The sequence below is a fragment of the Bicyclus anynana genome, chromosome 11, assembly GCF_947172395.1.
Source record: "Bicyclus anynana chromosome 11, ilBicAnyn1.1, whole genome shotgun sequence".
NCBI classification, from domain to species: Eukaryota; Metazoa; Arthropoda; class Insecta; order Lepidoptera; family Nymphalidae; genus Bicyclus; species Bicyclus anynana.
The window spans coordinates 3,884,225-3,906,764 of record NC_069093.1 but is presented as its reverse complement, the minus strand read 5'-3'; the positions used below and the strand labels follow the sequence as shown (position 1 = coordinate 3,906,764).

General features: G+C 35.0%; 2 protein-coding genes across 7 annotated transcripts in view; one reads left to right on the top strand and one right to left on the bottom strand.

Moving 5' to 3' along the window:
* The first annotated feature begins 2,508 nt into the window (after positions 1-2,508).
* LOC112048124 (transmembrane protein 104 homolog) lies at positions 2,509-10,624 on the top strand. Its single transcript, XM_024085512.2, has 5 exons — positions 2,509-2,792; positions 4,167-4,379; positions 4,977-5,230; positions 5,924-6,129; positions 6,535-10,624. Exons 1-5 carry the CDS (start codon positions 2,715-2,717, stop codon positions 7,293-7,295), a joined length of 1,512 nt encoding a protein of 503 aa, XP_023941280.1. The 5' UTR covers positions 2,509-2,714; the 3' UTR covers positions 7,296-10,624.
* A 1,028-nt stretch (positions 10,625-11,652) lies between these two features.
* The window catches only part of LOC112048127 ((E3-independent) E2 ubiquitin-conjugating enzyme), a 37,377-nt gene continuing 26,489 nt past the window's right edge, over positions 11,653-22,540 (bottom strand). For all 6 annotated transcript variants that reach the window (XM_052884171.1, XM_052884170.1, XM_052884167.1 and 3 more), the window contains 5 exons: positions 21,669-21,790; positions 20,853-21,088; positions 19,703-19,900; positions 18,852-19,002; positions 11,653-18,412 (listed from right to left, as the gene is read on the bottom strand). In XM_052884171.1, coding sequence (XP_052740131.1) covers positions 18,084-18,412; positions 18,852-19,002; positions 19,703-19,900; positions 20,853-21,088; positions 21,669-21,790 — 1,036 coding nt within the window. In that variant the 3' untranslated portion in view covers positions 11,653-18,083. The remainder of the gene's footprint in view (positions 18,413-18,851; positions 19,003-19,702; positions 19,901-20,852; positions 21,089-21,668; positions 21,791-22,540) is intronic.

Sequence of the window (22,540 nt, the reverse complement as noted above, 5' to 3'; positions counted from 1 at the left end):
CCATGGAGGTCGTCGGAACCTCTACTCCGGTTTGGATTTTTAGAAGGTCCTGGGTTCAAATAGGTACTCAGTACTACTGTCCCTAAAGCCTAGTTCGAACTACTTTAGTATTTTAGTTGAGTACGAACAATTTTTGGATGTACCGCCTAAAAATCGTTTATAGGCATAACACAATCAAAAGATACAGCCGTTCATGCTGCAAATTTTCAATATACGCAAAATAATTAGTATATAGTGATCGTATGCTGTAAACAGTCGTACATTGTAAACGGTACTTGATTTACACCATATACATACTTGTATACGAGTGTGTCGAACGAAGCGTTCTCTTCTCTACGTAGTAACAAACAAGCATGCGCACAGCGACTCTGCTTTGTGAAGGTTTTGCCAATCCAATACGATGAACAAAACAAACAGAATATGTATACAAGCTTCGCTGTGTGCTATCGAAAATTACAGCGGGACGTTATCAAAGCAAGTGGGACTATGAATACGGGAGTATCAGTAGATAGGAGTATATCAGTATGAGATTTTAAGTTCATTATAATCTAAATCGACAAGAAAGGAATGTTAAAATAAAAATAAAGACTTTTTGACCACCTACTTTGTATGACACATAATTTTGTATATTTATATATACTTACCTACCCATGTCAACAAAGAATTATATTTTTAAACAAAAAGAAAACAACAGTACAATGATGATAATGATGATGATGATGTACCAAAAAGAAAAAAAAAATTCAACCGGCATCCACCACAAAAATTAACCTAAACCTAATTTAACCCAAACAAAAAAGCAAAACAAAAAATTAATAAAAAAAAACAACCGACTTCAAAATCTTAGGAATGTTACCACAAAACTAAAAAGCAAAAAATAACATCGTATGTGCTACCTTCTGATCAACTTGAAAGCGGTGCTGAGCCAGTAACATTTTAATTGATAGTTTTAAATAAATTCATTTTGAATTTGTGACCGTAATTTTCATGTTTCACAACATTAATTATTATGTCTTCATCTAGTGAGAATGGTGACCCTAATTTGGAGATGGATAAAATTAATAAAAAAAAACCGACTTCAAAATTTCATAAATGTTTCCACTAAACTAAAAAGCAAAAAATACCATCGTATGCTACCTTCTGATCAACTTGAAGGCGGTGCCAAGACAGTGATGCATTAACTCAAGCCGTTTTAATCATAAAGATCTAGTATTTTCAGACAGTTCTTTCTCGTGGTTCTTGTAAAACAAAACGGCTTTAATTAAGTAGATTATTCACCTGTTTGTATTTTTAGATTTTTACATTTTCGCTCTTTAATTTTATTTTTCTTTACTAATATAATTTTTTCCTATGAGGAAAAGGCAAAGGTATTATACCGTACAGTCTTCTCAGTAGTCTTAAATCTCGCTCTTATCTAAATAAAAGTCAAATGAAATAAGATAACGCATTTCACAGACAAGAACGCTGCATTGCGTTCCAATTTAAATTTTTCATACAATCAGGGCTTTACGTTTATGTAACTATGATGATTCCGATGATTCTATTTACCAATAATACCTCCTTCGTTTTAAAGTAGGCTAGTACTCGTAACATACAAAAAAATTAAAAAACAAAATTACTTTAGCCCATGCTGAAATGGTTGTTTAGCCCCGCTGTGGAGCGGTAATATGACAGCGTTTTTGAGCAAGAGTGGTGAAAAATATGTGCCTTCATTAGAGTAATAGTTATAGGTATCATGGAACTGTCTACCTATAGAAAGTTCTAAAAAAAGTCCCCCACAGCATAAATCACTATAACACTTAATTTACTTTTAATTAAGTAGATATCATAGTTTTAAAATTACGCCGTAACAAAATAATGGTAAAATAAGTCGGTACCTATAACACTTGCGTAAGATGCGAGTGCGCACTGCGCAGCGCAGTGCGCTGGCTCAGTAGCAAGTAACAATTATATTAATTTACTCTTTGAAGTAACATAGAGTAGAGACATATTAAAGATATATATTGTATACTAGATACTGTTCATATAAGGTTCATATAGTAGCTCTGCGAAGTGGGTACCTACCATGCGCGCACGGCGCAACTTCCACGCGGATGAATTCGCGCCTCGCGGTGCGCGCGGCGAATTCATCCGCCCGCGATAATTCTTTTCGGCTTCGTTTCTAACGGGGGTCCCCCGACTGCAGACTTTTCATTTTCAATAGACAACATCGTGAATACCTACCGCTCTTCTCTACTATCTGAAAATTCCAATTTCAATACTAGGCACTTAGACCATTAATAACGGTCTAAGACTAGGCAGCATTTTGAAGTAATCTTAACTTTTTATTTATGACAATCTTTAATAAATAGAATTGTTTTTGCACTAACGCGACACGACACGCACGTGAAAGTTTAACGCACGCACACGTACAGCACGCATTCACGATTTCACGCATTTTATGAACTTTATTAAAATAACTTAACCTGTGTCTGTGGTCTAAAACGTTCGAAAACCTCATCTGACATTGACAGTTGATATTTGACTTGACATTTCCACGATACAAAAAAAAATTAAATCATCAATTTGAAATTTGAATTTTTAATTTCTTGATAAAATCGGTGATGTGTTATAAATCAATAAAAGTGAGCTAATTTTATACAATTTAACCTTTAAAATAGATGTAGGCGAATAGGCGATAGCCACAACACAATGTCGCAGTGTTTATCAGCGATATGCCGCGTCGATGGTGGTTTTTAAAAAAAATATTCAGGATGCCTCTCACCGAAACTGGAGATCAATATTCAATATGGGTCAGTAATTGAAACTTTTATTTGTTTACATTGCATTTAATTACATTATTTAGATATTTATTTCCGTTATACATAATAATATGTCTAAAAAATTGCTAGCATTATTGCATTTAAAGCAGTTGGGTGTATAATATTTATATAAAAAAAATCAAATAATGTTGAAACTGTTAACTGTACACTGTAAAATGCTAAATAAATAAGTTATTAACAAAGTTATTTGTATATTTCAATTTTATAAAAATATTTAAAGGTATCTAAGGCATAACAATAGATATCTTTATTGTTCTCTTAAGGCTGTGATATTTGACAAAGGCTTCAATGCTGAAAAGACAACTTCTTCCTATAGTTTTTATGCCTGCCAAAGTCATACAAAGGGGTTTGAAGGTAGGACATAACTCTCAGATATCATTTCTAATTCGCACAGCTAAAATTTAAAATGCCCTACTGTAGTGAATGTGTATATATACACATTCACTACATCCCTTTCATTTCAACAATTAATTATTTTTATATTTCCTTCGCTGTATATTTTTATATTTCCTTCCTGACACTTATAATTTAAACACCTTCAAAGCAAGAGTGAAGAGACATCTTCTAGGTAAGAGAGCTCCAACTTAGACTGCATTAATGCCTTCCATCAGGCTTAATTGTTGTCAAGCACAAGCCTATGTATGAATTTTAGAGCCTTAAATAAATTAATATTATTTTTGTTTTACTTGCTGTTTTGTTTTTCATATCATAGTAATGGGGAAGTTCATTCAACTATAATAAATCCATCCTGCAAAGGACCCAAAACTCAATTTAAAGAAAGATCTGTAGTGTTCTGTGGTTCATAACAATTGATGAGATACAGGAGCATCTAAAGATATAAACTGTTAATGAGGAGATTGACAGCATCTGACGGATATGAAGTCAGGTGGCGTGACTTGTTTCAGTAAAGAGTGGGGAGTTAAAGAGGAGTACCAATCAGTTGGCTTCAGTATACTTGTGGTTTTCGAGCCTTCCCCTTTTTTTGTTGTGTTATTCTTTATGAGTTACTTGTGATAGGAGAATGACTTGAGTGGAAAAGGGGAGTGTTGGTTACCTGTCAAAGGCGCCTTTAACCCTACACAACATCCTCTTCTATCAAAAAATAAGTTTATAGTCGACTGACTGATCACTGATGGACTTAACTAAACAAAAAAAAAACCCTACACACAACATTCACAAGTGCATGACTCTCTGCCATTCTAGGGTTTTATTATGTTTACAGTTTGATTTGTTAATTAAGTTTTCCTGACAAATGTAGTGAATCATAATCTTTGTTCCACATTGTTTTTTTTTTAAATGGCAACCCACTTTTGAGTCTGCTAAAAATGTATATTCTTGTTTTAGGTTGGATTGATATATGTATTCAACCTCATAGTTGGAACTGGTGCTCTGACTCTCCCAGCCGCCTTCGCCAGAGCAGGATGGGGTCTCAGCACTATATCACTAGTCTTTCTAGCGTTCATGAGTTTTATGAACGTTACATATGTTATAGAGACAATGGCATGCGCCAATGCTGTGTATAAATGGAAGAGGTTGCAGTTTATTAAAAGAAATAGTGTGAGTTGATTGATATTCATATTGATCTATTTAGCATATTTATATCTATCTAATAGAAATAAGAACAAGTAGTTAACTTCAAAGCTAGAATAACAAAAGATTGTCGGAAGTCTTGCCAGTGACAATTTTTGTCAGTACAAGCTTGTAAAAATAAAAATTCTTAACTGAAAACCATATTTGACATAATATGGGGGAGGTAGTCTCAGGTCTTTACTTTCCTGCAATGCCTCTTTTAATAAATGACTGCTCACTGATTTATCTTAAGCAAATTTATTTATATTATGCCAACTTTGGAAAGTTTAGTTTTTATTTAAGTGTGAGACTATAATGTTTTAAATCTTTAATTGATGTACAATATTTTCTGTAACCCTCTTTAGCAACAAAAAATAAAAATAAACAACTGTTACAATGAAAATTAAGCTTTTTAAAAGTATTGAAAAGAGAATCATTAATTATTAATTTTTATCGTGGTATGTACCCGTTTAAATAATATTCATAATGAACAACCACAAAATAAGTTTAAAATCATTAGTAAAAGAGAATCACATTCATTTTTAATATTAGTTAATAGTATTCTAAAATATTTAAATTGTATAGATTACAGAGAACGAATCTGAGGACGAACCTACAACTTCTCAAGCCAACGAATTAGAAGACCCGCTAGTATGTGGGGATACGATACCCTCGCGGTACTACAGCTTGGACAAGCGGGTTGAACTGGGCGAGATGGCCAACCTGTTCCTAAACAAGGCTGGCCGGACCATGTTCTACTGCACATTGTGTGTGTATCTGTATGGAGATCTTTCCATCTACTCGGCAGCTGTGGCGAAATCCTTGATGGATGTTATATGGTGAGTGTTTATAATTCTTAACTGTTTCGTGATATTGGACTATGTAACAAGCTTCAAGCCTCTCAAATATATAATAGGTGCACCCTACCAGCTGTACTATCGATTATCGTTCTTCCCACTCATACCATTGTTTTTCCAAATAATTGGAGTTAATTGAAGTAAATGGGGTTTGAGCTATCAATTAAGTGCATGAGTATTAAAAACAACAAATGTAATGACAATTCAAAAGTAACATTTAATTTTTACTGAATAAACATAAATTGTTTACGAGAAAAATGTAAATAACATATTAATGTGAATGTATGTCAATATAGCCAATTAGTCGTTAACTCGTAGCAGAGTTTCCATGACTCTGCCAGGAGCTTTTCTCTCTACCACGCAATGGACCCGGCACCCGCACGGTGAATCCATGCGACCGCTACTACGACCATTCGACTACGCAAACATGGTCGCCTTTCGCGGGGCGACCCTAGCTTTCCGATGTCAGCGACCGCAACATCAACACTCTTCCCGCCGTTTTTATGGGTGACGGCTGTGTTCATTGCAGTACGAAATATTAGGCAATTTATCCTCAGCTAGGAGAAACGTTATTGGGTAGCTATTAGAGGATGAAGAAGATCGAACCGCAGCCGTATCAAAAAGGGGCTCTACGAACTCAATTAGCGTTAATAATACCTTGTATTCTGTCCACAGCTCAGCAGTACCAACCAATCTCACCAACACAACAGACTGGGACAACCTCCCCTGCTTCAGTAATTCGACAGGTGCGGCCTACACTCGTTTGGACACCTACCGAGTGGCCTTGCTGACATTTGTCGGTGCTATGGGGCCGTTTGTGTTCTTCAATGTGCAGAAAACTAAATACCTACAGTTGTTCACGTCTGGTATGAGGTGGCTTGGTGAGTATCATTATGACAGCTATTTTAACAGAAAGCAGCAGTCTTTAGCACAACGAAGTGCTTCCAATTTGACAAAAGAACAAGCGGAAGCAAGCCTCTGCTTGTTAGGAATTTGTGAAGGAGAGATATATTTCTGGTTGTACAGATATTGATAGACATTTTTGTGGCATTTCCTGGAAAAGAGTAAAAAAAATAGAAATCGTCATAGATAAACGCGCAATAATAATTGACAAGCTAGGGACACGTTCTACTAAGCGTCATCTTGCATTGGTAAGACATTTCGGTGGCAAGCTTCCATTCAGTACATAACATGGCAATTAGTTTAGCGTCAGAAATAACCATAAAAGTGTTTTAGCTTTTAAAATACGGCTTTTTATTACTAAAAGTTCAAAATTTCTATTTCAGCGTTTGCCATAATGATATCAATGGCAATCCACTTGCTCATCTCGACCGGACCTCAGGGCAAGCCGCCCGCCTTTGATGTGACCGGCATGCCGACACTGTTCGGAGCCTGCGTCTACTCCTTCATGTGCCACCACTCCCTGCCAGCACTCATCAGCCCCATCAGAGGGAAGAGCCGCCTCGGCCTCCATCTAGCTCTGGACTACGCGTTGATTAGCGTCTTCTACCTCCTTCTTGCGTTTACTGGTGCGTTTGCGTTTGCGCACCTAAACGATTTGTACACATTGAATTTTATACCGACAGACAATGAGAATATATTTTTGGAAATCGTCGAGTACTTTCTAGCATTGTTCCCAGTGTTCACGTTGTCCACCAGTTTTCCAATAATCGCTATCACTTTGAGGAATAATTTGCAAAGTTTATTTTTAGATTGCAGTCGATTGGAATCGTATAATTTTGTTTTAAGGAAGTTGTTGTTTCCGATCGTAGCTGTAGTGCCGCCATTGTTGTTGACGTATTTCCTCGAAGATATCGGTATGCTGATCAGATTTACTGGATCGTACGCCGGTACTGGGATACAGTATTTGATACCTACCTTCCTAGTGCTCTCTGCCAGGCGACATTGCAGTACATTACTGGGTTACGGGGTCGTGAATAAGTTTAAGAGCCCGTTCTCTAACACCGCCTGGGCGATATTTGTTTTACTGTGGTCGTTTGTATGTGTCATTTTGGTATCTGTGGACATGTTTGAAAAGAAATTATGATATCGAATTTTGTAATTTTGAATTTATTTTCGAATTTTGTAAAAGTAAGAAACGCGCAACATTTTAAACTGTTATTTTAATAATCGTATTGTATTTAAACGGACTTGATTTATTCTATTCCCACTCTAACCTTCAAAACCTTGCGTTCATTCTACCATATAACACAAAGAAGTGGTGGAATTTTTATTTTTACACTATAGGCGTGTGTTCCAAACTAAAAATGAAAGATACGAATTCTAGAGTATTCATTATTCCGTGACTAGCTTAGTCTAGAAGCGCTTTTGAGAACTTTATTTTACTTAGTAAAATATAATTACTGTATTGTGTATACTACAAATACTTTCTTTAAAAATCAGTTATTTCTTTTTTATCAGTTATTTGTCTTTGGCGTACAAATTATAACTCTTTAGCACAAAAAATATTTATGAATGCTAATGAAATCCAGTTATTTTATGTCATTAGGTTATTATTATTAGTTACCTATACTTAAAACATACTCGATGTGCACTGTTTTACAACAAACAAATTAAATATGAGGATAGGTATCGCTAGTCATTTCATTCCTAATAATAATTAATTTAACTTGTTAATGAAAATCAAGATTATTAAGCTTAAAATGACCCCTTAATATTTTGGATAACATTTTATAAAAAAAACAATACTTAATTTAAAATAAATAAGTTATTATGACGTGCGTTTTCTACTTTAATTTTTAATTTATTTGTTGGTAAACAGTACACGTCAAGTATATCTTTAATCCAGTGCTTTCGAATCAAAAACATTTTATTATTAGTCTATGCGCAAAAAATTAATGTTTTAACATTTTAAAAATTAGTTAAGCTTTATTTTATTCCATGTTTATGTTACCGTTAAATTGTAAAATACGTTAGTTTATAATAATCTCACTCGTAATATTATAATCTGCCATCATATTGTTACCTATACTTAAAACATACTCGATGTGCACTGTTTTATAACAAACAAATTAAAAATGAGGGTAGGTATCGCTAGTCATTTCATACCTAATAATAATTATAATTAACTTGTTAATGAGAATCAAGATTATTAAGCTTAGAATGACCCGTTAATATATTATTTTGAATAACATTTTATAAAAAACCAATACTTAATTAAAAATAAATAGGTTATGAAATGACGTGCGTGCGTTTTCTACCTTCATTTCTAATTTATTTGTTGGTAAACAGTACAAGTCGAGTATGTCTTTAATCCAGTGCTTTCGATTCAAAAACATTTTATTATTAGTCTCTGCGCAAAAAATTTATGTTTTAATAGTTTAAAAATTAGTTAAGCTTTATTTTATTCCATGTTTATGTTACCGTTAAATTGTAAAATACGTTAGTTTATAATAATCTCACTCGTAATATTATAATCTGCCGTCATATTGTGAACTGAAAATACTGATTACAATTTAACGGTATCTTATAATGTATTGTATCGGAAGTGAAACCGTTAAATTGCAATCTTAAAACATCAACTGTCCGAACTTGCCCCTGATTGGTCGCCTTACAGCAGACCGTTCCGTGTCCATAGAGTTAGGAATGAAAGACATATGTCAGTCATGTTTATTTATTATTATTTATTATACCTAAAGACTGAACTAAGTGCCCGGCCTGCGGCCGGTCACCCGCATCGTCAATTTCTAACCTAACCTAACTTTAGATTTCACTAAATTATATTTATAATTAACAAAAACAACATTTTACTAATTAAAGAACAGTGTTTAAAAAACTTAAGACACGCATTGGACACCCCTCCCATTTTCTTTGATTTGTCCAATTCAACAAAAAAATGATGACAATGATGTGTCATTGTAATTTTTTACTATTTTTATTGTGCCCGCTGTAATATTTTTTAAACTTTATGTTAAATTTATCCATTGACAATATAACGGTTTCACTTCCGATAGATTATAACATACCTAAAAATAACACGTTAAATTGCAATCAGTATTTTCAGTTCACAATGTGACGGTTGATTATAATATCACGAGTAAGATTATAAACTAATGTATTTTACAATCTAACGGTGACAATTAAATCAGATTCATATTTTAATTATTAATTAAATACGTCGTGTTTCTAATTTAAGTAATCAAATGCAGTCCAGAGAAAAGCCAAGCTATGAAAAAAAAAGTTACAGTAAATTTTATAGATTGCTTTTTTTGGCAAACTATGTAAGCGAATTTCAGTGTTGTGGGTAATAAATGTTTATAAACCCCTTCATACCAGTTTTTTTATAAAGTAGGTAATTAAAATAAACAGAAATTCGATACACCTAAGTATGAATAGATTTGAAATAGATAGATATTTAAAAACAGTTGATACCTGTAGATATATTGTAATTTTAAGATTAATCTATGATGTTATTTACAGCCAAAGTTTTCATTTGCAGCATATATTTTGCTAATGTAAACCATTTAAAATGCAGTTGCAACGTATATAGGAGTATGTATTTTAAAATTACATTAAATTTTTGTATTGTAGTTTGTTAGAACTACAATTTTTTTTTGAAATTTTAAATAAAATTGTGTTTTAAAGTAGCTATTAGTTTGAATAGGTATTTTTGAATGGTAATTTAAATTTACTGTGAATATATTAAACTAAAATGAGATAATTCATATGTACATAACATACACATTCTATTCTATATATTTATTACTATATAATGTTTTCTTTTTAGGCGGATCGGTCTATTTTTATTATGTTTAACCTAGGTATCCCACTTAACCAAATAAATAAATAGGAAATTAAAGTGATGTAAAAAAGCTTTGTAATATTGTTTTTTAGTAGTTTGCATTGTTGAATAGTTTGAATATTTTTTAGTAGATTTTGCATTAAGACAAAATGACAATAAATTATTTGAATAATCTTAATATAAGCAACGTCATATTTTGAATACTACGCTGTGATACTTTAACAACCATTTTCTATAATAAATTCATTATCATAATTGTTCAATTCAATCAATTCATTATATTATTGTGAATAAATAGACTGATGTATTAATTTTTATAGTGTATTTTTACAGAATATAAAAAGTTTATTTTGCGTGTTGTATAAATAATTTCTTATTTTCCTATAATATCCTCACAGATTAGTCAATAATAGGCAGTCGAAACACGACGGTGTCAAAGCCGCACCAAATACAGAATTCAAAACGAATACATTCTCGAGTCAGTACGACACGAAGCGTCGCATCAGTAATTTTCAATATTATTGAAGAAAAATGGCGTCTTGTGTTTTTGAATAAGTATTTTAAAAACTGTTCACAAAAACTAAATAAATAACATTGAGAATTTTTATTGGTAATTATTGATTATTATATTAATTTACCGAAAAATAACACTTAAATTGTAATCAGTACATGTTCAGTTCACAATATATCGACAGATTACAATATCGCGAGTGATATTATAAACTAATCTATTTTACAATTTAACTGTGACATAGACTCTTTCTGGATGATCTTTATTTATTCTTGAAAAATCGCGCCCGTGGTAATCGTTGCAATGCAATTACAGTTTCTAACATTAGATACACAAAAAAATATAAACAACAGAACAAAGTATCGTGATTGGGTTGTCTGTAAATTAATCTTTAAAAATTACCATTTCATAGAACCAAGGTTGTTCTAGTAGTTTGTCTTTGTGGCTTCTGACCTGGGTCAGGCTATGAATTATGGAGTAACTAGACGCGACGGACGCTCGCGACTTTGTACGCGTGGAATTCCGTTTTTCACAAATCCCGCGGGAACCATGAATTTTTCCGGGATAAAAAGTAGTCTATGTGTTAATCCAGAGTAAAATTTATTTCCATTCCAAATTTCAGCCAAATCGCTTCAGTAGCCGCAGCGTAAGAGAGGAACAAACATACTTACACACAAAGTACTTTCTTTGACGGCCTCCGTGGCTTACAAGACGGAGGTCCTGGGTTCGATCCCCGGCTGGGCCGATTGAGATTTTCATTTTGTCCAGGTCTGGCTGGTGGGAGGCTTCGGCCGTGGCTAGTTACCACCCTACCGGCAAAGACGTACCGCCAAGCGATTTAGCGTTCCGGTACGATGCCGTGTAGAAACCGAAAGGGGTGTGGATTTTCATCCTCCTAACAAGTTAGCCCGCTTCCATCTTAGACTGCATCATCACTTACCATCAGGTGAGATTGTAGTCAAGGGCTAACTTGTAAATAAAAAAAAAAAAAACTTTCGCCTTTATAATATTAGTGTGAAGTCATCAATAAAGATTCACTACTGAAACTTTTTCAAGAAGCTCCCCATAGCAGCTCGCTAGAACCAATGTTTTTCGTATTTAGCTGGTGGATCGTAAAATAAAACCACACACGAGGTTGAAGAATTATTTATTTTATTATTATTACATAATATAGTTGTCACTTATCTCGTACACAAGCGACCGAGAAGCCTTTCATAGCTCAATTGACTTTGGCATGAAGTTACATCGTATTTGTGCAAGCCGACGCGGCGCGGCGCCTCGCGCTCCACTCGCCGAAGGTAATCCTATAAGCACTAATGAGTTCAAAGAAACGTTCCTATTTTAACATCTTCGCATTGCGTTACGACACTTTATGCACGGCTTTAGCTAGTTTCTAGCATTCGTACTTGCTTGCTAGTGATCAATTAAAAAGTTAAAAATTGAGAAACTATGTGACCAATTTTTTTGTAAAGAAAACATCCTAAAAATTTACAATTCCATACTTGTATTCTTTTAAAGAAGTTAGGTATTTTTAGTTACTGATAGGTGGACATAGATGTAGTTCAAATTGGGCGATGCGTAACGGATCAGTTCGGTTTGGCAACAAATTATTATTTTTTTTTTAATTACTAAAGGCTTTGTCAAACGGACAGTTTCCCTAAGAACATATTTTCAATTAAATGAAGCTGTCAAACTGATTTAACCGAGTTACACAAATGCCTCTCCGATTATCGCAATTCGCAATGCATCAAAGTTACCTAGGTAATATTCAAAAGTATTGGATATAGCACCATGAGCCACATGGTAATTATTTTCACAAGATGTTAAGTGACGCTGCAGTCTAAATAATAGCTTATAACTTGGATAGGTACAGTTTAAACCCTTACCCTTAATCATAAATATGGTTTGAGTTTAAAACGTAAGTTTTCTTCAACGTAAAGTAAACCTAATCACAACTGCTTAAAGGTCAATGTACTTTGAAGAAATTTAAGGTTTTAATCCTAATCCATGCCGATAATTTTTTTTCGCCTGACAGATTTTTACGCGGAACGTTTTATCGGTAGGTATGCAGTACGCCTTGCTGGCAACTACTATAGCTTGGCAACTTCGTTCGTAACACTCCTGATGCTCCGCGCGGGCCGGGGGGCGTGTAGCGATGAATGAAAAACCTAAGACTGATTAACGTCACTTCCCCGCACGCACGATTCCATACACGCGCAGTCTTTCCCCCCGTCGCCCGTATATCATGAGAGTGTTATCAACGAACTTTCCAGACTACTAGTACAAATATGCAATGCATGCCACTGACCGCGGCTGAAGCTAATAGAAGCCACAATGCCCATAGACAAAGTCTTGTAAACTGCCTCTATTACATACAATATGATTCATGATAAGATTTTTTTTACAATGTTCTGTAATGCCAGTAAAGTAACCGCATGTGCTTTTAAACCATACACGCAATTTGATCTTTTCTTTTAATTGTCTTGTTTTACGACATATTGGTAAAAAAAAATACAGCAGCAGTAAAAAAAAAATAGCATACAATTTCTTAAATCACTAAAGTTTCGCAGTTTTGTCTTTTATACGAGCTGATTTTATTACATTTAAATTAAACATAGTAGAAATCAACTCACGATTAAAAGAATCAAATGTTTTTTTTTCAAAAATTAGTGGACATTATTAACTAATTGAATAATCACAGATGTCAGTAGCGTGCACTTCATAGACGCAAAATTGCACTGCCTAGCCCAAAGACTCAATATAAACCTATGTTGGGCCACAGAATACATAGTTGGACAAGGAATTTTCCAATTCCTACTTACAGTGCACACCCTAGTTAAAAACCTTATGCACACCACTGGCAGATGTACTGACAGCATGATCTAAATTGATCGGTCACATAAAAGTGTGTCTGCTTTACAATTACGATATAAACGGAAATCTTTGTTTTTTTTTAATAAAATCAACATAGATATAATATCATACTGAAATCGGTAACAGAAAGAGGAACGATCATATTTTTTATTATTATCAACCTATTTTACACGTTTTGTTCTAAAACGGTGGCTATAATTATTTTATACCATTCAATAATACAGCAAATTACATTATTAAATCATAATGAATAAAATATAAATTAACATTTTTTTTCACTGTTAAAATCGAATTAACAAAAATATTACAAAAAATATATATTATTAGACAAGCGTGCAATCGACAAACACACACAACAATCTTCATACATATTATAACATAGCATTCATTCATAATTTTCATTATTGATAAACTTAAAATTCATAAAAATTGTTTCATATAGTACCATATACTTTATTATACAAAAAAACCAAGCCACGTCAAATATCTAGTACTTCAGTAAACATATTTAATCGAGATTAGACTATTAGGCCGGCCGCATACACTCGTTTTCGCTCATAAAGTAAATAATTATGGACATTTAGTGTGTGCGGCCGGCCTTAAAGTTGCAAAACAGAAACGGGACATTTGCAATGACAGGAAACATCAACTCAATGAATAGAATAACAAATTGAACACTATCATTCTGCTGTAAGACGTTTTTTTAACAACAGAGCTTGGTGTGATGGAGAAATTACTAAATGGTCCTTCGAGCCGGATGCGATATAAAAAATATTATCATCATCACCTCGCGGTTATGAACCTACACAAATTATGTCTTAACGTTGTATTATGTATTTGACGGCTTCCGTGGCGCAGTGGTATGCGCGGTGGATTTACAAGACGGAGGTCCTGGGTTCGATCCCCGGCTGGGCCGATTGAGGTTTTCTTAATTAGTCCAGGTCTGGTTGGACGCCATTTCTAAGCATGATGTTAGTTTATGAATATTTTATTATACATAGAGCTCTCTATATAGGTACATTGAAGAAATCGCACTAGACGTTTGGCGTGACTTGACTCAATAAAAAACTCGTCTTTTCCAATTCTGCACGATAAAAATGCCATCCCGTAACTAAAGTACTTTGCATCTAAGCATTATGCGTCCAAAAAAAAGTCCTGTAATTAGAACTAATATCGTCCCGAAAAATAAATCAGGTATTTGGAATATCATCAAACATTGTAACAACATTTTTTCGGGACACTAGTACACTTAAAAAACAATTTGGGCACAAATGCAATATTGTGATTTTCATAACCTTTTGTTACAACAATGACAACAATGTGCTTACAGAAAAGTCGCTTCCATACTGGGATCAACTCGAAAAATATATAATAATGCTTTATTATTCCAGTAAATTTTTATACAGAAATAAGTTTTTTTCCAGTATCTTTCAGCTGTCATGTGTATCGGCGCTTATACCAAATAAGTACACGTTACTTAAAAAAAACAACACGTCCAATGAAAAAAAAAATATAGACATTATTTTATTAACAAAATAAATAATAGCAATAATCGTATCTATCAATTAATTCTAATCATAATAATTACAATAAGATCGCACATTCCGATTGATTATTACAATTATTGTATTAATAAATAAATTTATTTATTTATTTAATAATTGAGGGGAATATAGTTATTTGCTAGCAATGTGAACAACAAATATCAAAATTTTCATGCAATACTTCATAATATTACTATTCGAAACATTGATTTCACAAATGAATTCCCTTTAGGCATATCTGTGACTTAATTATATGTCGCCATTCCAGCACCTTTCAAAAATATTGCGACTAAAAAACGGAATATTCCTTGAGCAAACCAAATTATTTTTTCGGGGTACTACATCATAAGCTTGTTATAGCAGCGCGCATTGTGAGAGCGCTGGTAATTGTTAGAAACGTGTGTCGACACACAAGTGTAGGTAGATATGCCATAAAGGAGACTTCTTGTGAAGCACAATATCACAAGTTACAAACGAAATGTGGTCTGTCTGAAAGAGCTCTTACTGTTCGTATAGAAATGACCCATTATTAGGTAAAATGGAAATTAACAAATTTTCATGTACCAATTAATTTGATTGACAAAAAAAATAATACCAATTAATTCATATTGGTTCTTACACAACATAATATTGGTTAAACCAAATTGTTTTATAATAAAAGGTATTTGTGACTTTTTAAAAGAGTTTTGTAACTTTTGACGTGACAACGTCATAAAATTCGATTGAGCCGGCTGCACACTCGAAAAAAGATGACGTCATGCGTCGTTCCCTCGCTCTAGGGTTGCCAACATTTGAAGATTATTAAACAGTATTTTAGAAAACGAACATTTTCTTTTGAAAAATGCAACCGTTCCATCAGTATTTTCTCATGACGTTGTCACGTTCAACTATCGTCAGTAAACCGACTTTACAGACAACCGATTTTTTTCACTGAATTTGTTGAATGATTGCAAAATAAATATTACGATTTATTATTCATCAGATCATTTCTAAACGAACCAATTATACATGATATTCATTCGCGTGACAAAAAAAAAATACAACATTTATATAACAATAACGACACCTATCGCTTGTTTTTCGAACATCTAAAATATTCCTATAGTCGAATAGTACATCACAATAAATACTATAACTACAAAATGATTTTTTTTTTACGTTCGTTTGTTACGCCATAACGCGTGTGGAACGAAAATAGCTGGTCGTGACTATGGGTATAGACAAAGAACTGGCGGACAAATTAGGTAAGAGATTTCATCATCGACTTAGTATTTGCAATTTAAAACATGTTTACTAGTATCAAGGCTGTGTTCGGACTCCATTGTTAATTGTTACTGTGTCTACTTTCAATAAAATAATTTATTCTCTTTCACATAATTTTATTAATAAACTGTTAAAATTAACACAGCTGTCGGAAGTAGACATGCATTTAATTAAAAAAAAAACATTCATGATATATGTAATTTGTTCATTAAATCTTTTACACATACAAAAAGAAAAAAAACAACATTAATTTATTGAGTTAAAATAAATAATTTACTTTACATTAATTAATGTGGAAAAGTAATCTTTGAGATTTATGTGCTTGCCTAAAAATGGTAACAAATCCAATGATGAAATCATTCGGGAATAACTATAACCAGCTCTTTGACTATTTGCGGATAACGCATGGCCGCGCTTAACAATAACATGGGGTTGCCAAATTCAATTACACAACAAATATTTAGACATACATAGTGAACTAAACTCATTTTAAACTATAGTCCTTTTCATGAAACAAGTCCCTCAGACGTGGCGCTAATGTCTTAATGGCACTCATTGTCATTTAGTAATGGCGGTCATATTGTCATTTGTATAAGGCGCTGTCAATTTTAGTTCAGGTTTTAGGCATCGGGACTTATTTCATGAAAAGGACTCTAATTATGTTTTTTTATAATTTATATTCCGAACTATTATCACGAAATCCATTTTACTTTGTTTTTTTACTATCAAATAATGCATAGTTGATGTATCGTAATTGTTTTCATTTGTGATATGTCCCGTGTAATATATGACGTCATGACTAATTCAACATGGCAGAACACAACTTGAAATTGCATGTCGAATACAATTTACTATTTTAATATAATTATTAGTGCATGTTTATCAATCTTACGTCATATTATTATACTGTTTATTTGGAATTTATTACGAAATTTCTGATTGAAAAACTGATGGACGCCTTGATTATTTTATATTTATCATCAACCAATCTCGGTTACACCACTAAATAGCACTTATTCACGAGACTTACTTAATTGTATTTTTTACCCGACTGCAAGAAGGGTCATGTTTTTCGCGCTCATCTTTCTTGTATGTATGTATGTATGTAATAATTTTTATTACCTCATATCTCCCAAACCGCTGAATTTACAAAATTAAGATATCGTTAGATTCGTCTTAATGACCCAAGCGTTCTTAGATAGGTCAAGTAAAGAAAAACCAACACTACAACTATGAGACTTGAGACTTATTGCAATATTACAAATCAAATTCAAGGGCTCATCATTATCATGAGTATTTCAAATGGTATATTATGGCTCTATAAAAAAACCCACAGTTAGAAAAAAAAAATCTTTTCAGTTTTTATACTTTATGCAGTCGGGTTTTATTATATTTTTAATTATTATTATTATAATATAACGGAATTTTTCACGAAGTTACGTTTATATTGTGACTGGGATAGGCAATGGCGATTGTTAAGAAAAATATTGTTTTCTGTTTTCATCATACTTCTATGAAAGGTTAATAAAATAAGAAACATAATTCGTATCACATTATAGTTTTATGTCTTGAGTGAGACAGACGTGTATGTATGTGTTTACCTCACTGGTTATTTTTAAATAAATAATAGATTTCAGTAGCGTAACTATAGGCTGGCAAAATGGCTCAAAAAGGCTCAGCCCGGAGCTCGAGAGAAATTTAAAATTAAAAAAAAAACTATTATTTTTTTCTGGAGCCCAACCAATGAATTCGTCATGCGTACAGTTACACCACTGAATTTAATTTAATTTCAACATCGGTGCACGCAGAAGTTTTGGCAACCCCACAAAGGGTACAATAATAAGTATTAATTACTAAAGCTATCTAGTGCTTCACGCTGGGCTATAAAGTGGAGGGGGGCGCGTTGATGTCGTTACGTCGCAAAGCGTTGCGGTACGACTCGAGCGACGAGCGCAGAGTGAGACAGAAGCCCCTGGAGGCGGGTATGAGCGGGTAGTCGGGCGGTGCGACGTCGGTGGGCTCGCCGTTGGACAACGCCACGAGCCCCTCGAGCCGCCGGCAGAGGTCGGCGGAGGAGTTCCTCAGGTGCTGGAGGATCTCCTCGCGGAACGGCTCCGGCGGGTTGGTGGTCATCTTGGTCATGGACTGCACCAGCTTGAGGAGCACCATCTCGTTGTACATGCGCGAGTTCTCCGTCCCCTGCTGCGTGCCTGCAAATATGTTTATTTCATTTATGATGACTGGATTTTTCTTGAGCTCCTTAATGGAACCTCAGCGACGTCAGCGGTTTGGGCGAGCGCAAAAGCATCACCTGATGGGGCCCGAAGGCAGCAGCAGAGCATCACAATATACTTTTACTTTATTATTAAAAAATTGTGAAAATTCCCTTTCGGATATTGTGACAAAATTTTTGGACGGTGAATCCATGGAATGCTAAGATATTTCGTCTCAAAGAATTAAGTCCCCTTAAGTTAGTTTTCCGTATTTTTAGAACATTTTTATAACTGTAGAGACTCACCTTTCTGTTTCTCGTAGTCCGCCTCGTTGAAGTAGGGCTCCGCGTTCAGTATGAGCCCCTGCAGCGACACGATGACCTGCAGCAGCGACGAGTCCTTGCCCCACACCTCCCCGTGCCCAATAGACACTCACCCTTCTGTTTCTCGTAGCCCGCCTCGTTGAAGTAGGGCTCCGCGTTCAGTATGAGCCCCTGCAGCGACACGATGACCTGCAGCAGCGACGAGTCCTTGCCCCACACCTCCACGCCGCGCCCGGACCACGTACCCAACAGAGACACGCAAACCTACAAAAGTTACATCATATTAAACTTCAACAAACAAATAGTAAGTTAACTTTTGTCATCAAGAGATTATCTCTTTAGTTGTTGGTAAAATAAGAGGGTATTTGATGACTTCAGCTCAGTTGTTTGTGAGGCAGCGTAGACACCGTCACGCTGCCAGTCGCGTTAGTGATTTTGTGCAATAACGTATCGTGTTGTAATTAATGATAATGTTTTGTGTTGTAATTATTGTTTATCATAAATTGTTTAGTGTGAGCATGGAGAACATGTCGGGCAGGGAAGGTGAGTGTTGATGCATTCTAAAAGCATCCCTTAAACCCACTCCCAAGGTCACAAGTCCTGGGACACGCTCGAGGTGTTTCCTCTGCCACAATAACGCTGTTCAGCCTCGGGCATCGCCTCTCCCGATTGCATCAGGACCTTGGGACATCAACATCGACATTTCAACACTTCCCACTAGATGGACCAAAGACAACAAGCGGGTTGTGGGACGCCCGCTGGACCGGTGATGATGATGATGATGATGATGATGATGATGATGATGATGATGATGATGATGATGATGATGATGATGATGATGATGACGATGAGGATGACGATGACGATGATAATGATGATGCTCATGTTGATGATGATGACGACGACGACGACGACGACGACGACGACGACGATGACGATGACGATGATGATGGTAGACAGATACCTTGCCGTCCTCGTACAGGTTGGGGTTGAGCCTGTCGGAGCAGTAGGAGTGGTAGTGGCACAGCGGCGGCGCGCGCGGGTACTCCCCGCCCAGCTGCACGTCGAACACGAACAGGCCGCCCTCGTACGGCGTGCGCGCCGGGCCCGCTATCATCACCGATATCAGGTCGATGCGGTCTTCATAGCCACGCACCCAAACCTGATAAATATAATAAAAAAAATAATAAATAAATATACTATGTCGCGTTGGGGCGAAATCTCAGACGAATTATATATGGACCTGTCTCACTAGAAGTTACTCCTTTGTCAAATTATAAGATCAACGATCTAACGCGTTTATAAAATCGATGTTACATTTTTGTAATCGATTTCGTCAAGAGCTCCCTAAAAATGCCGGTTTGTGTAAAAAATGACATAAAAACGATCAACAACTTTTAGTTTACTAAAAGATGAAGTTACGTTTCCTTTGTAATTTTAACATGATTTTATAAAAATTTGAAATAAAAACAATATCTACAAAGAATCGATTCTTAAGCTGGAACAGCAAAACATCGATCAAGTAATGTGTAACAAGTAATGCGTTTGATCAAATGTGTACAGAGCATAAGCGATGTTGTTGTACGACGGCCGCGTGGCGCAGTTGGTAGTGACCCTGCTTTCTGCATCCACGGCCGTGGGTTCGATTCTCACAACTGGAAAATATTTGTGTGATGAACATGGGTGTTTTCCAGTGTCTGTGTGTGTTTATACATTATATAAGTATTTATATGTAGTATATAATTGTATATTAATATTATAATATCAACTATTTTAGCACCCATAACACGAACTACTCTGTATGCTTACTTTGGGGCTAGATAGTGATGTGTATTGTTTAAGTATATTTATTTATTTATTTATTTGTTATATTTGTAAAAATTACACGTGTGTATATTGAAAATAAAATTTAAAGTTGCGTGTAGTGTAAGGACACAAAATATATTTATTGGTGGTAAATATTTTCGAAAACTTTGTTGGTTATTTTGGGTACGATGCATCTCCATAGTACTCTATTACTCTTTGGGCGAACTTCGCCGCTATTTGTAATCAATGACTTTCACGTCATGAGATTTAACGTTGACGTATGCTATGTCTACAGAATAAGATCTCACCCCAGGAGGCAGGTCGCTCTTCAACAGCTTGATCTCTCGTTTGACGGCCGAGTAGAAACTCCTCGGCTCGGAGGGTTGCAGCATAGAGAGACGGAACCGGTGAGTGGCGGGCGCCGACTCCAGTATGTTGAACCCTTCGCCGTCGTTTGGCTTCTCCTGCGACGTCTCGGGGTCGATGTCGCCCTCTGCCGTCGCTAGTGGGGCTGTTTCACCGGACGCCGGGGACGGAGATGGGGCTAAAAGCAAGCAACATATCAACTACTCCAATTAAAGTATAACAGGTAAAACAAATACCTCTCATTAGTTTGACAAAGTCAAAGTCGAAGTCAAGCTTCGCGCGGAGCCAAGTAACCAAAGGAAGAATGTAAAAATCTGACGACTTCATTTGTTAAAGAACGTTCCTCAGTTTTACACATCAACATACTGTCAACTGTATAGTGTCAAACGCTTGACAATATACACAAATAATCATAACTATAACAATTTACAGCAGGCACGAAATTATCAAGATTTAATTAAGTTAGTTTAAGTTACAATTCCTGCTACATTGTCATTCAATAAAAGTTGTACTTTAAACGCTAAGCTTGTAACGCATTCATAAACAAACTATAAAGTTACTTTAGATTTAAATACGATAACTCTATGAGCAAAATTAACATCCCTCTTGATTTTTTTACACATGGTTGAAGTCTAGAATTATTTACGTTATTGATGTAAACTATAAAGAATAATGGTGATAAAACACTACCTCGGGCTGCTTTAAACACACCAACGTTTAGAAGATTATACAAAGTCTGTTTACAATGTCTTACTGACCTTTTCCCTCAGTTTTTGTGGCAGGGAGTGTGTTGGCGTCTTTAGGGTCCGTATTGCTTGTTTTTCCTTCAACCCCTTCGCCTTCTTGACTTGCTATACTCACCACAAGTGCACCATATTGACTGAAAATTTAATATTTTCATATTTTGTTATAGGTCCGTGTATATCATTATTAATCATTCATTCGATATATTTACATTATAATTTCATTTGTATAACTGTGATTATATCAAGTTTTTTTGATATACTGTAGACCTGTAGGCCTGAAATGAAACAATCCCTTTACGGTAGTTGAGTTCAACATCTGAATATATCTAGAACTTAAGGTCAGACACTGTTTGCTACCCACACTTAGCACCTAAACAGTACAATCAATGTTTATACATATGTACAATGTAAAAAAAGTAAAATTGAGAGATACACGAGACTGAACGAGGGCAAAAATCTCTCTAAGGGAGTCTTTCTTGAGACTTGAGAGTAGATGGAATTGGTATATTGCGCAGGATGCTATTACTTAGACCACAATAGTGTCACAGGAGGATAAATAGGAAGCGCAAAAGATTTTCCAGTACTAGGCGCGAAGGAATCAAAAACTTGAGGAACTTGGGAAGGGAAGAATATCTTGGGGTCGTCGCCTATTAATCTTCGAGCTCAACTGAGTAAGATCAACTCAGACACCTCTGATCGTTTTTGGAATCTACATCCTGGCGATGCATAAAAAATGGGGTCGTCCAAAACACGCCCCCAGTATCAAAGCACATTTTTAAATTTATTAATAAAAATTAATAAAAAAAAATACACTTATGGCATCTTATGTTGGCGGTAAAGGTGTCTACGTAATAACACATGCAAACAAAATTGTACATTTGGAC